The 16,486-nt window shown below is 38.1% G+C and overlaps 1 protein-coding gene across 4 annotated transcripts in view; it reads right to left on the minus strand.

The window, feature by feature from the left end:
- Positions 1-16,486, minus strand: part of TENM3 (teneurin transmembrane protein 3) — a 304,193-nt gene that overhangs the window by 52,383 nt on the left and 235,324 nt on the right. For 2 of the 4 annotated variants that reach the window (XM_065736565.1, XM_065736563.1), the window contains 2 exons: positions 7,133-7,159; positions 4,421-4,567 (listed from right to left, as the gene is read on the minus strand). In XM_065736565.1, coding sequence (XP_065592637.1) covers positions 4,421-4,567; positions 7,133-7,159 — 174 coding nt within the window. The remainder of the gene's footprint in view (positions 1-4,420; positions 4,568-7,132; positions 7,160-16,486) is intronic. The other 2 variants (XM_065736567.1, XM_065736566.1) reach the window with 1 other exon arrangement.

Below are 16,486 nucleotides of genomic sequence, written 5' to 3' on the forward strand. Positions count from 1 at the left end.
TAAATATTGGAACAAGTTTCTTGCAGTGAGAGAGATCAGATGCTGCAACAGGACACACAGGGAGGCTGAGCAGTCTCCATCCTTGGTGATATTGAGAACCCAACAGAGCCCTGAGCTGCTCGCCCTAGCTGACCCTGCTTTGAGCAGAGGCTAGACAATATCCAGAGGCCTTTTTAACCTCAAACCATCTGTGACTCTACTGATTCTCTACAGTATAATTCTTGTACGATACAAAACCCCTTTCCAGCTGAGATGCTCAGCTCCCTTGCTGGCTTTAACTCTAGAAGCCTGGCTCAGTGTCAAACCTGGGGGTACCGATGGTTAAAAGCATAGTTTTGCTTTTTTATATCTCTGTATGGTCTCCCAGGCAATATCTGGTGCAGTTGCCAAAGAAATGCTCAAATTTAGTCATTCATCTTTGTTAGTTTATAAAAAGCAAATGTACATCTGGAGTACAGTCTGCAGGTCATAAAACTGCAGGAGATTGACACCTTCTGAACTAATCAGCTGGAAATGCATTTTTACAAGCCTCTCTGCTAACATCAATCAGAGAAAGAATCTCATTTTCACCCGCCCAGATATAGGGATACGCTGTTTGTTATTTTCCTGTGGAGTTTATCAGCATCTTGCCCAGGCGAGTGACGGATGGTTATGAATCTGGCTCCTTATAACTTGAGAAAACATTTTTCATTCTTTCTCTGTATTTATGTGGCTAGAGCTACCTAGTACCACTAAGATGACTACTCTATTGCACTATGTGAAGCACAGTAGAATTTCCTTACTGAGAAGGTTCTGTGAAATATCAATGAATTGCATTTAAGCCTGAAAAATATGAGGCTTAGCTTAACACTAGCTTATCAGTTATATCACTCGAATGCAATAGGAAAATTATACAGAAAATGAAAACTCTTCTAGCCAGCTGGACAATCATCATCAGCCTCAGGGGACTACTCTTCTGCCTTTTTTTTTTTTTTTTTTTTTGTTCCAGATATAAGTGGTTCTTCTATATACAGCAGACATAACGACTATATTACTGCCTCTTCCTGGAACACAACTTGTGGGACAATATTACTCCTGGGTACATGTTCTGGCACTGTCAAAGACAGCTCATGGCCAAGGACCGACATCAATCACATTCTTGGTAAACAGCGGCAAAGTATCTCCATAAAGTGAAATTTAGTCCCTACATTGAGGCGCCTATTTTTGCAGCTATGATGCTGGCCATTCCACAAGAATGGGTTCAATGCCAGTGGCATACAAAGCCAAGAGGCTGGAATGGACAGAAAACTGTATTAACAAAACTCTGTTATCCTCATGCAGCTCAGTTTTACAACAGGGTACACTGAGTAGACTCAATTATAGACAGCAAAAATGATTGCCTGTAGGAGCAGCTGGTCAGAAAAGCCAAAAAAGAAGAAATAGCCCCTGATTTATTCCTAAGCAGCACACAACTATCTTTTTCAGTGCTGTTACTGCGGCATCCCTGTAAGCATACACATAGGGTACTCAAATTAGTCTGACCTCATACTGTGACAACAATAATCCTGAGCAAGCCATTGTAGTCCATGCAAGTAATTACAAAAATACAGCAGCATAGTGCTTAGTAGGCTTCGTTTTACCACAGTATTTATTTTATTTTTACTAATAATAAACTGTTAATAGTCCTTTCAGTTCTGCTGGTGGAAACATGTAGTTACTTTTAATAATTGGATAAGAGCTTGTAAAAGCAAGCCTAACAAAGGATACTACTCAATAAAGACCTATCTAAAGAGTCAACAGATTTTTCTTCCTAAAAGTGATGACAAAGCATAGCCCACTTTGTCCAAGTGCAACACAATTTTTTCCAAGTAAAGAAGCTAGGGTTATTCCAACCCCGGACAACTCTGACTTGCCTCCTTCCAAAAAGTCATTAAGAGTTTAATTCAGACACATTTTTTGGTGGATTGCTGAAGTGCAAAGAAAATCCTGTAACAGACTATCCAGCTTGAACACACAGAAAAATAAAGAGTGATCCTTAAAAGGAAACGATACACAAGACTTTCGAAAATCTGTATTAAAAGGCAGACAAGTAATCATCCTATTATATGTCAAGTAGTTTCTAGATGGGAAAAAGACCAAGAGTGCCTTGATGTCAATAACGTTTCTTAAGAAGAATTTTTCCATTTAGGTCATGGAATTTGAACAGTCAGTCCCAGAAACAGCTAACAACTATGCTAACTCCAATTATATCACCGATGAGCCTAGTGTGAAGGAGATGGCACTACCTGCAGTCATTGGTATAAATTCAGCAGAAGTGCTCAGATAACCTCAGGTCCCATAGTAAACGAATACAGCGAACGCATCCATGTGCCATTACCCACAACCATCTGGAATCTGCATAGCCTGCTTGAGAGATGAGTGGGCTGGCTGCACATATTCTTGGAAAGGGAAGAAATGGTGCTTCTCTTTCCAGGTGGGTTTCTGGCAAAGAGGACTTTTTTCTTATTCCCGTATGGCTCCAGTTTTTAATTTAATTGTTGCATTTTAACCCTGTTTCTCAGACACCAATCAAAGACTGAAGTGAACACGCTCCTTACTGAAGCATACACATTTAAAACAAGGTTTACTAGAAGAAAAATGCTGGTGACAAATAGTATTATATAGGTCAATTGTGGCAAAACAACTGTTTGGGCTATCCCCTCCCAAAATTTTGCTGCTTACTGCCTGTAAAGGAAATAATCATAATAAAAAAAAAAAAATCAAGAGAAAAGAAGCTATACAAACACTACCATTAGAGTTTCATTTTTGCAATATCATTCTTTCTCTTTAAACTTTAAGTCATCCTGTTAGATCCTTCTGCTCCAATTCCTCAACCCGTTCCCCCTTTTTCCTCACAAACAGCTATTACTGCTTTCAGTCTGAAGGAGTATCTCCTTTTCACTTGTTCTGTTTAAGTGCATTTCTGCTCACCTTGCTCCTCTTCCTCCTGCTGCTCTGTTATCTGCTGCCGACATTCTATTATTCTTAACACTTAGCAAATCTGTTTTAGTCTGTCCTTGGGATTTCATCCCCCCCCCCACCTTTTTTTTTTTCTATCAGCTTTTATTTCCATCCAGATTATATTCTAACCTGGTTTCTCTTCCCCCTGTCTTTGTCTCTTTTCTCACTTGCAGGTATCTCTTTCTTCCCTACATTTTTAACCACCCAGCCCACATGAACTCCGTTCTCTGAATATCACATCTCTGTAAGGAAATGCTACATACAGCTCAGTCCTCTTGCATCCTTCATGCACACAGAAATTTGGCTTTGCATTAGCTCACCGTATATCAGATCGCGTCACACTCTTCAGGCCTCTAAGTGTGCAAGGTTCACTCAAAATGTAAAATATTTAAGAGAAGTGTGGTAAATCGAAAGAAATGTAAAGCAGTAACCACCACCACTCTTATGACTGTATTTTCCTCAAGCTGTAAGAGCTAGTATTATTTACAGATTTTGATTTCCAAAATCCCAGCTAGAACCAGAGGGAACAGCCTACCAACAACAACAAAGGCCTTTACAAACAAAAGCTGAAAAACAGTAAGCCACAGATGACATTGCTACCATCTGTACTCCCTAGCAGAGTTTCTTATCTCTGCTCTGGGTCAGAAGGTGTTAAAAAAAAAAAGTTAATGAGAGAGGAGGGATGGACAAAAGACAACAAAAGTATTATGCTGATCTGCTACATGACTGCATTCACATTTAATCGTGTTTTGGTGGTGGTATTTTCCTCCTGCTTAATTCTGGAGTCCTGCCAAAGTCACAGCCCGTCTCCTTTCCCTACTCTACTACAACGATGATTGCAGATTGATTCCTTAAGTCAGCAGTCCTGCCTGCATCTCACTGCAGATTGTTACCTGTCACTCGAGTGACAGACTGCAGAGAAGCAAGCCAAAAAACCCCCCCAACAAACGACTTCTGGGAGTGTCCTGTCAATTACCTGAGCGTTCACAGGCTAACAGAGGGAACAAGATCTTTCTAGAGTGGGCAAGCAATTGTTTCCACCAATAGTACTGTAGGTCAAAGCGTACAGTCCTGGCCTTTCCTCATGGGATCATTTCTTTGTGAGGTCACTGAAAATTTGCACTCCTTCCTTTTTTGTTTTCCCCACTACAGTTCACTGAGTTGAGGCGATGCTTTATTCCACTCTAAAAGAACACTGCAGGAAAACTAAGGTGACACCCATCATTTTCTAAGTACCTATCTCGCCTGTCATGAGCATCTTGAGGGGCTCTGCTGATACGCCGTACAAAAGCAGAGCATACTGCAGTGTATTCTTACAGGCATGAGAGCTAGTAAAGTGTGTCTGCATGGTTCTCACAGCAGTATTTTGCCATCTGACTGTAAAATCTCCATTCCTTGACGCATTCTCCCCAGCACTACAGATCCAGTTGGTGTATCTTACCTCCCTCGTTGTCCTTACTGTCAGTGCACAGAGTTTCCATGGCCACATCACAGCCTGCTCCCCTCCATCCTGGCTGGCAGACGCAGTGCCAGCCGTTCTGGTCCAGCGTGCACCTCCCGTTGCTATTGCACAAGCCGGGGCAACCCTCTGTTAAAACAGACAAAGAACAACATCACAAGTGATTTAAATATTGCAATTATTTCAGCCAAATAAAAGATACAAACAAGGGACACTTACTGGGAACAGGCCTTTAGGACAGCACAAATACTGTAATTGCACATGGAGTGGAACAGCAACACTACCTGGGGAACGTAATTCTGAACAAAGTGGCATCTTTGATTGGCCTGACACTTGAGACACCACTTACCTGTACAGGCAGGAAATAAATGCATCAATCCTCTAAATACCTGTAGGCCAGACAAAATTAAGTTTGTCTTTAATTTTTTAAATTTTTAAATTTTTTTTTTGTCAGAGTAACGAAATGAGTGCATCGTGCAAACACAGCTGCATAAAATTATACATTTTTTCTGTGCTCATAGAATTGATTGTCATCTGCTCTCTGCAGTATTGGTTATTTACTGGCACAAATGTTGAAACTCCCTGTTACTATGAACAAATCCCTCCAAATCATTAAGTAGGAAAGCAGGTATGTTTTAGGCATGTAATAAAAGAGAACATTAACTTTATCTGGTCTCAGAGTTGCCGTATATTCATGTGAAATTACAGTGCGCTAAAAAAATGCACAAAGTATAGGCTGGTTTTAATGACTATACTTTATGCCAGAAGTACATTCCTTTTCACAGAATAAGCAAAGCCCAGGAAATAGTGAAGCAGCTTAGCATCTATTCTAACAAACAGTAGGATTCAGGCTGCATACGGATGGGACAGGACCAACAGGATTTCCAACTAAATGTAATAGCTGTGCGTATTTGATTACTTAGGACGGACAAAATGAAGTACCATAAGGACCACAATAAAACATTGATAGACTGAACAAAAACACGGTAGTGACGTGCTTCAAGACAGATAGCAGAGAGTGATTTTTTGTGACAATCTCCCTAAGGCTTTTGTGCTGTTACCTTTATATCCTATCTTGTCTGCTTTTATGGCCAAGGAGGGAAAATTTGGGAAACAATTAAAATAATTTAATATATATCCAAAAATCTATAATTGTTTTCAGTCTAACATTACATTAAAAAAAAAACAACAACAGTAGTTGTCACTTCCTAGTGATGAAATCTGGCATGCAGCCAACATGATCTGTATGAGAATGACAACACTATAAATATGTAGATTTTGGCGTTCCTTATCTGTGACTATGATAAGACACTGACAGAAGCAAGAACAGATATGGCACTAAATATCTTACGAGAAAGTGGCTAGAAATCAGTACTTTTGGACACAACAATTTCCTGTAAACTTTTATAAAAAAAAACCATACAAAATCTAAGCGGTTAAAACATTTCTCTTTCTGGAACTGCTGCTGCTGTGAACTGCTCTACTGACTCTGTTCCGGTTAAACTTAGTTGAGCTTAGAACAGTACTTCAGAAGGAACAGTTTCTTTTTTCTTCTAAAGAAACTTGAATTTACTGACTCCTTTCAAATTATAAACACTCTTGGAAAAACTTATAAAGAGTGCTTACCTCTCATCAAATTACTCTTAGGAGACAGAATCAGAAGAGCCTCTTGTGAGGAAGCATGGTGATGCTACAGTTACAGTTGCACGCCACCAAGCCAGGCTGTGATTAGTCATGCTACTCTTATTCTTTCAGACTGCAGCTGCTAATTGTATTTGTTGACATACAGAGAGCTATTTTTTCCTTAATGTTTCTTCTGCTTAATTTATGGAAGAGTTACATATTTAATTCCCCTACTGACAGAACGTTTTAGGAGTCAACTGGGTACATTCAAGACTTATTGTGTGAAAGCCTGGATATTGCCATGAATATTGCCATATTCTAATGAAAAAAAAAAAAACCAAAAACAAAAACACAAATAAGGAATAGAGAAGATACTCAGGGAAAGAGGGGGTGGGAATGTTTTAAACATCTTTTTCAAAAAATAAATTTTTCACCATAACTGAAGATACAAGAGTCTTTGCTGTTTCATGGTAAGTATTTAAATCCTTGACCCTTTCAATTGAAAATGTTGTATGGAGTATACAAGTTTTTTCTAGCTTCATATAAAATACAAGTCATAATTCTCTATAGATTTTCTGCTTTCAGATAACCAAAAGCTTAAACTCCTGTGTTATTCTATTGATCTGTCTATATATAAACACACATATCTATAATTAATCTGTTCTTTGGAACTAATGACACTTGTTTTAGGGCAAGAATATTGCTTTGCTTTGTCTCCTAAATATTTTCTTTTTCACAGGTACAGATCCAATGACAAAACCCACAAAGAAACAAATCAAACAGCAAATGAATACTATCTTCAGTTTTTGGCTCAAACAAAATCTAATGCATGTAGACAGTTTGTATAGAAATGTATAATAACTGATAAAATGTCATGACATAACATAAGCAAGATTTCATTTTTCATTTCATAGGAGTTGAAAATAGCATGAGTTAAATTTATAATCAATGGAAAATATGTAAGAGATGATTACTTTACCAATATAGAGTGTTTGTCACTATGTATTCATATATAAAAAAAATAAATACATGTAGGTATAGGCATGTCATCAAAGAGCAAATATACAGTACCTTTCACTATCTTATCCAAATAGTGAGCTTGAGAATTAGAAAGAAAAAAAAAAACAGACAGACATTTCAGAAGTGTCACATAAAACAAGAACTGTTCAGAATTCACATGCAAATCAAGCAGGTGCACCTGACATGAGAGGTCTTACATTACAGAATGAAAATGTATTTCTCATCCTTCAAAAATGCAAGAAATTCAGCAAACACAGTCATGACTCATTGAAACTGTTTCAAAAAGGAAGCCTGCAGAGCAAAGAGATGCTGCATTTCTGAGACTAGGATTTTCCTTTTTCTTCTCACTTTTCTTCACATGCTTTGATTTTTATGTATAACAAAACTACGATCAAATTTAGTTAAAAAAAAATCCAATTTTCAACACAATAGAGGAATAATCACTTAGCTTTTGAGCTTTAAAGCACTGGCCATACTGGAGATCTAGGATTTGTGGGTCACATATGGCTCTGAGAGCATAACCAGCATAATATGTCAGCTCTGAATGGATTAACGGTATTTTCAGGAGGACAAATTCAGCCACCATTATTCTTCTGAGCACACACACTGATTTTGTAAATATGTTAGACCATACACGAGGTGGGAGAGGGTGTAGTGAGGTTATTAGCATAGTAATACGCATCATTTGGAAAAACAGGTGAAAATTAAACTCAGACATTAGATGTATAAAAATAAGTAACACTGTACATCCAAGAATAGCAAGACTTATTTCTCATCAGTTATGACAGTTCAAATTTCAAGAAAAAATTGAGGAGGACAGATGGATGAGTGAAAGACAGAGCACAAGATGGATTTAAAGCAGCAAGTCTTTCTTCTAATACATGAAACACAGCAGAGATGGGCTGTAAGTTCACTCTTTACTTTCAGAAAACAGACATTAGCTGCAGTTATGTGCAAGGGACTAATACATACAACAAAATCATGTGGCACAGGCCCATTGCGAGTTATCAAACCCAGCTATCTTCAAACATCATGACAAGATACTGCAGACTACTGTAGTGGGGGCAAGCAAAGCTGAACGATCAGGATCAGATTCAGTTCCTCACTTTTCCTGTGGATATGATCTCCCAACAGAGGTCATATGGGCTAACTTCCAAAATTTGTCCTTTTCTAAACATGTGCTGGATGATGGATACAGTCAGGCAAGTACTGTATCACTTGTTATTGACCCTAATGCTAAATACTGGAGGTAAGAAAGGCATTTTCAGTCATGGAATTTCCTCTTATTTGGCTGAATGGGAAGTGGTTCTTCCCAAATCCAAAGATAATGCAGACCCACAGAAGATGCAATCACTGCTACAAATAACAGGTGGAAACTTCCTACTCTCTGCCTCTCAAAGAAAGCATCAGATGGCCACTGCGCTGTATGTTTTTATCTATAATTGTAAGGTTAAGGGGAGAAAGTAAGAAGATGAAAACATCAATTACAGAACATTTAGGATAGCAGCAACAAAGTAAGTACCTTTTCACATAAACCACAAACAAAAAGAAAAGTGATACAGCTGCATTTCAGGGTAGGTAAAATTATTCTCTTACTCATCCAGTAATATTCCCCTTGCTCCTACACAGCTGTTCTTAGAATAGTGCAGCACTGGAAAAACCAAGCTTTTTTTTTTTTTTTTTTTTTTCCTTCCATAAAATGGAAGCAATTAGGTCTGCCTGGGGAATGCATCTGTCCACCAGTGAAATATTAAATGGCTCCACAAACATAGTGATAGGTAACAAAATGGAACATACAAAAAAAAAAAACCTCCTAGGCAACAGAAAATAGTCCCTGCAAATAGGCCTCCACATGCTATTCCCTTTCAGAAATCCAATCTGCATTAAAAAATAAAAAAAAGGAATCAGATTTCTTTTTTTAATCCAGCAGCCTTGAAAGAAGTCAGACCCAGACCATAGTAAATAACCTCTTGAAACCATGTTCTGTTGTCCAATGTCCTTCTGCCTACGATCATTTGACATTAAGGGCAATGTGAGAAACTACTTCTGTGAGCATGCAGCATCCTAGAATCAAAAAGCAGAGAATGAGAGACCAGAAGCAGTATAATTTTGTAGTGAAGTCTAACTAGATGTGCTGTCTTCCTTATTTTCATGGCACTGCAACTGAAACAGGGATTAACCCCATACAGGCTGAAGTACTAAAAAACCTCTCAGCATGGTGAACTCTCTATGGGATTAAGAGCACTTTGGGAGGATAGAACATCTCAGCAGTTGCTCCTCTTCATGATTTCCAGACATCTGACACATACAGGTTAGATTAAATCCTTTAAAAGTCTTAATAAACTAGTTACTGACCAGGTAACACATATGTAACAGTTATTTTTCTGCAGGGTTTACAATTATAACACTGAAAATCTTGGTATTACTTCAAGGAGTTTGTTCCATCTTTAAAGACAAACTTTTTGTATAAAGTTTGTACGTTTTTTAGAACATCCAAAATCCAACATGTAAGTGGCAATCAATATAAAATATAAATGGTATTATTGCTGTGTGAGCGTAGGCACTCAAACAGGTGGCAGACAAATGAGTTTTAAAAACAACTGGTAGCAGTCAGACAAATTCAAATGCAACATGGCATATTTCAGAACCAGTCAAAACTCAGGTGTTTTTTTTTTTAGATATAAAGTCTCCCATTACTCGCCTACTAGAGTGTCTTCCTTAGGTTATTCAGATCCTCCTTCCTCTACATATGACAGAATAGCCTCAGAATGAAAGAATATATTAAATCCATTTATCCTAATCAGCTCCTGCTTAAATCAGCATGAGTCACACACCCATTGATTCGATGTTGCTTAATTGGTACCTATAGCACTGCATTATACTGATTATTTCGTCATAAAGAATTGTAACAGTGACATCTTTCTGAATACTGCATAGAGAATTCATAGTTCTATTAGTTCACATTATTACCATTGCATTGGGCTTAGGTGGCAAGTTTTGGGGTGCAGGGGCAGAACAAGGTAGAACATGGCCATGAAAGGAATGGCAGAGACAAGACACTATGGACTGGCTGCAGCCCCACTCCCCATGTGGTGCAGAGGCACCACTCAGAGGGGAGGAGGTAGAAGAGGGTGGATGGGAGGAAGGTGTTTTTAATTTGCTTTTGTTTCTAACTGCTCTAGTCTGTTAGCAGTTGGCAATAAATTACATTAACCCCTGCGTACTGAATCTGTTTTGCCCATATGGTGATTGGTGAGTGATCTCATCATCCTTACCTCAGCTATTGTCTTTTATCTCCCTCTTCACGTGAGCTGGGCCAACAACATTATGGTGTGGTGGAGTTCAGTGGCCCACCAGCGTGAAACCACCACAGTCCATTAAGACATTTTCACCTACCATTACCTCTGTCTTATATACCTTAAACTGTCATACACATTTTTTTTCTTAGTGAATACATATATAGTCCCATTTCAGTGTCAACTCAACAGCTATACAGAAATCACGAATTCCTTTGCAAGTATGAGCAGAATTTGACCTCACAGCACTACTCCTTAGTGAGCAATGCAGGCAGGCTGGTAACAATGGACACGGAGGGGGCTGAGGTACACAAGAACTTTTTTGCCTCAGTCTTCACTAGCAACTGCCAAACCACTCTAAATGATATTTGAAAAGTCACAGTGGTAAGGTGAAGTCCTCAGTGATGGGGAAGATAGACAATATTACATCCATTTGTAAGAAGGACAGAAAGACCCAGGAAACTGCCGACCTGACAGTCTCACCTCTGTGCCAGGAAAGGTCATGCAGATCTTCCTGTAAGCTATGCTGAGGCACAGTGAAGAGAGGGAGGTGATATGGGATAACCAGCATGGCTTCACTAAGGGCAGGTCCTGACTGACCAACCCTGTCTCTTTTTATGATGGTCTAACTTGTTCACTGCATCAGTGAACAAGGGAAGCACCACTGATGTCCTCTACCTAGACTTGAGTTAAGGCCTTTGATACAGTCCTCCATTACATTCTTCTCTCCAAATTGGAAAGATTTGGATTTGAAGGGCACACTGTTCAATGGATGAGGAAATGGTTATGAGATTGTACCCAGAGTGGTGGTCAAAGGCTCAACTCAAACGATTCTATGATTCTATAAATGCTCATTCTTTCATTATTATTATGATAATGACACAAAGACCAAATTGGAGTTGCCATGTGGCTTCCCAGCTTTGTTTTTGATTTTGCACATCTACTGATGTTCTTTCAGCGTGGCTTTTGAGCATCTAAAAGTTCTGAGTTCATATACATGTGAAATAAATGACAAGAAAACTGAGGAAAAAAAAATCCCTTTTGTGAAATCACCTTTTTTTCCACAGTGAGCAACAGGGAAACTTAGATGAACCACTTCCACTTCTGCCATTTGTGCTAAAAAGGCTTAATGAAAATTGTTTCTTACTCCTTGCACAGCCAAGCAGTAAGTGAGCATGAGGCACCCGCTGGTTCCACAGTCACTTGCCAAATTAGAGAGGCACTCTGAGAACTTCACTGAAAACTTCAGAGAAAATGCACTTTGTATTTGTTTTGGGGGAACTCGTTCAAAAATCAAAGTTGACTGCTCTGCCTAACCCCCCTAAACCAACTCAAGCCTGTCTGTGGTTCCTCATTTTGGTTTACTGCTAGCACATGTTCCTTTCATTTCCACCCAGCTACAGTTTTGCTACCCAGGCAATTAAAACACCTTCAGAACAACAACAACAACAACAACAACAAAAACCCACACATCTTTTGTGATATTTAAATCCAGTAATTTTTATCCTATCCAATGCAGACTTAGGGAATGGTGTACTGATTCCTTTATGAACTGCTTTTGTTCTCTATGAATGACTAAAACATGTTATGCTCCCGAGAAGGACCACACCTCCATTAGCTTTTGTGCACAGCAATTCACTCATGTCGAACTCATGATTCCACTACAGCCTTTTCTGAGTTTCTTCTACCTGGTGAGCTGCTTCCTAATGTTTTGTGTTGATTATTCTGACTTAATCACAAAACTCTGCATTTGCTGAATTGCACCTATTATTCTGCACCCCCTAATTCTATTTGTTAAAGTAATTTTAAATTCTTGTCCCATCTTCCAAAGTGCTTGGGGGCAGCAGTCTTTGGTATCATTTGCAAATATAATTCTCTTTATTCATCGCCTCACAATACTGAAAGCACATGTTCTTCCAGTGTAAGCAGCTCATGGTCGTCATCCTTTTTCTGAGTTTATAAGAACCTTGCCTTAGACATTCCATATGCTCAGAGTGTTGCTGCCAGTGGAGGATTACAAACAGTCTTTCCTAAATTCCCATCTTGCCCTTCTTCTAAGGGAGAACACATGGTTGGAATAATAGTTTTAGGTAATTTTCTTTGTTTTCCACTACATAGGCCAAAACATAATCCTCACCCTGAAAGCATACCTTCATCATCATCGCCTCACTCTTCTCCAATGTCTGCATAGACCTGTCTCTGCAGGGAGATCAGATTCACTGCAATTTATCCCTTGCCAAAACCATAACAGTTCCTTGCTGCAACCTATTATGTGTTTTTACATTCAAAAGCATAGAAGCCCACTATCTGCTAGTTTGGTTTTTTTTTTTGTCCTGGAGGCCACCTCAATTTTACTTTTAAAGCAACATTTATTACTGGAAAGTCATGTCTCTTAGAATAAAAACTTAAGTTGCTTTTAAGGATACAGCAGACATTGAATGTTTTAGACTACTAAGATGTTCATGAGCAGTGTTATTTCCTATTTAACATCTAATTAACTGGAAAAGAATTTAGAAGAAAGAGTATATGCCATTAAGGATTTAAAACTGCCTCACATGTTAAGGCTGAACAATTCAAACACCTGTTTGAGGCGTCTGACAAACTCTTGAAGAACTGTCTCAGGCAGTTGCACATAGAACCTGACGCTTATACTAAGAACTGCATGAAAGTTAAATTTGGCTTGAAAACATATTAGGGGCATGGAATGAGACAGGACGGGATGTGAAAGGAAGAATTACTGTTTCCATTTTTCTTCCTCGATGATCAGTTAATTTCAGAATGTGTCTGACCAGCACATAGCTATACAATTACAACAGCACTTACTTTCTAGCCACTTCAACTCAAGTAAGCTTTGCAACACACTTTAAAACTCTTCTAATCTCACAGGATTCTGCTGCTTTCTGAAAATGTGCCTAACTTGAACTTCACATGTGGTCCTCATTTAAATGCAAATCAACCAATTAGCAATTTAAAGCACACTAGCAGATAATTTGTATTTGAGATGCTTGGTCTTGGAATGTGTTAAGGCCTGAACAACGATTCACTTTGTTTTACAGCAGGCACTATTTTGCATTTACCTGGTAATGGAATGTTTTAATAGCTACAAAATGTGCAAATATTTCGCATATTCAAGTCTTGGCCTCGAAAATTAATAACATATTCTTCAAGCACAGGGAAGACTAATAACATATCTGTACTAAATTTCATGAAATACTGTTAAATTGTGATTACCAATCCTCTGCAACCCAAGAAAGTAATCTCTTTTCTGTTTTTAGGTATAAATACTGTGGTTGAATCCTGATTCCAGCAGTGTCAGTTGGTTTTGAATTTTGAAAAAAGGATTTCATTCTCATTATTGTGGTGAACTTATGGGTATTTGATGTAATTAGTTTTGAAACTTTGGTAGATTTTATCTGAGAATAAAGTGCTTGAATGGCAAAGCACATACCCTCCTTCAGATTCAGCCTTACTTTAAGATGGAATTTGTACCGAGCATAATTCCATGAACTTGAAACTAAGGGAAAATATACATGCAGGAATTTTGATAATTACAAGATGTATTAACAAAGCAGTATTCTTATTTGAAGGAAAACATTTCCTTCTAATTAAAACACTAATATCACAAAAAGAATGCTAACACTTAGGAAGAATTCTTGGCACAAATGCTTTAAGGTACATTAAAATGTACCTTAATGACATAAGCATTAAAACACTAGGAAATGTGAATATATTTGGGAACTTGATCTCTGTAGAAAAGTGAAACATGATTGCCAAATTATCATCAGTATTGAGATGATGACGGTCATCATAACGTATTACACTTTCCCTCTAAGCTGAAATAAATGTGGAAGATCAATCAAACCCTCAGAATGGTCCATGATTTTATTTGTGAAGCTCATACTGCAAAAATATACGATGTAATGATATTTAGTTGTATCAAGTCTTCTGTGAGCGCTCCCTTTAAAAGAACAGGAGGAATACATTTGTCTTGACTTGCTCTCTCATCTTATAAAGGGATAAAGTGTCATTTCCCTGTAGTCATATTTGAAATCAGCAATGTAAGGAGCCCTAAGCTAAACACAGGCTGAAGAAAGCAAGCACAGATCATATGGCTTGGAGAAGGAGACTATTTCTTAAAGTTAGCATTTGTCAACACTACTGGCACCTCTGAGCTTACGCTATTTGTGGTCACATAGAAAACCAGCATGCAAATGCCATCATGTTTGCTCATACTCAGGAAACCCTTTTTACCAGTAACCAGGGCAGGGGTTGTATTCACAGGAGTGCACTTAACAGGAGTGTGCTATAGATTATTATTTTTTTTAATTCTGAAAATCTAAATCAGATTACTTCCACAGAAGTAATCTAGAAGTAAACTAGAAAACACCTGCTAAAGAAAATGCACATATGCAAACAAATTACAACCTGTACACCTCTACACTCGACCATTACTGGATCTAAATTTCAGTTCTGTGTACCAGGTGAAGAAACATCACATCGCAGTCAAAAGTAACACAAACATCACTATGCTGACTTTAGCCCTCCTGAGGGATTAATATCGGGGCTTAATGACATTAATTCACATTTAGATCACTTATGTTTAACGACATGTTTTCCATACATACATCTATAAATATTAATTTTGGACTGAAAGATAATTGTTCAACATGATAACAATTAAACAGCTGTAACCTGTCTCATGTGTTAAGTAATGGAGCTGCAGGCAAGCTCCATAAACAGATGGTCTTACCCACCCATACTTAATGTTAAAGACTTTTTAAAAAAGAAGTGTTGACAAATCTGAACAAGAAGGCATAGTTCTAATGCAAATTGGCCAATTTGCAATTTAGATTACTCTAAAGCTGATTTGGTCTATGGTAAAAATTAAGCTGCATTATAAAACTGAGATGTTACACTGCACACGGATATATGATTCCCCACCAACATAATTATTTACTAATTTCATTCAGCTAACAGAGTTTAATGGAAAAGCAGCTGGAAAAGTATTCATATTTATGAGCTTCCTATGACAGTTACTTAATTTACTCATGGTGCATGCCAGTTATATCACAAAAAATAATAGACTTTCTGAAATAATACCATTCCAATCTCACACAACAACTATTCAGACAGGAGAGGGTCACCATGCTCATTGCAAGCTGGGACAGAAAAGAAACAAAAACATATCTGAGCACAACTGTGTTATGAAAACTTAATTACAGAACAAATTTTCATCCAGGCTATCACTTGGGCACCAGCTGTGCATGTGTGGTCATGATTCACATTGAGATGCAGGTTGAGCTTCACCAAATGATATACAGATGCTGACCCCAGACCCATGAATGTGACTCCCAGACCAAATAAAACAACTGAGTGGTGATTTTCCATAGCTTTGCAGTAAACTGGTGATTTAACCTGCTCTCATGTGGATACGAGAAGTGGTAGAATATTACAATTCTCAGCAGGGAAAAGACATTTAGATAGCCTTAAAATGCTTAGTATCTGGAATATATACTGCCAGTGCTTAGATGAATCCTGCATTATGCTAAACAATAGCAATAAAACCTGAGTTTCTTTTTTTCCTCATTAGATTAATTCCATTACAGCACTGTGCAGTTATCTGCAGAATATCTTTGATGTAAATGTTTGGAAGTATGTGTCCAAAGCAAAGACAAGCACTTGCAAGCGTGGTCCACACCAGGTATGGTGTTTATGTCAGAGCTACTCCTTGCCAGAAATGTGCAAAGGACTAGTGGTTGCTGGCAACACACACCATGCTTTTGATTAGTCAAAACAATCTTGCCCACCTTACTATGCACATTGCTTCAAAAAAGATTAAAAAAAACCCACAATTGCTTTACTTGGTCTACTCTGTTCTCTCTCACCAACCAAATGTATATAAAAGATAAATGTGTACTAATTCCTGTTTACAGTCTTGTGATGCTGGGCCTTAGAGAAATACTGATGCTTAACAAATGTATATTGAGAAGTAGATGTCAAAACTGTGCCTGAACAGACAACTCAAAACTCTGCAATCACCTATGATTTTGCTTCCTGATGTCCTGAAGCACTGGAATAAAAACAACCGTCTCCAGAAGTTTATAGCAAT

The sequence above is a fragment of the Cyrtonyx montezumae genome, unplaced genomic scaffold (genome assembly GCF_038088225.1).
Source record: "Cyrtonyx montezumae isolate F1298 unplaced genomic scaffold, pur_monq_1.0 scaffold_2, whole genome shotgun sequence".
Taxonomy (NCBI): domain Eukaryota; kingdom Metazoa; phylum Chordata; class Aves; order Galliformes; family Odontophoridae; genus Cyrtonyx; species Cyrtonyx montezumae.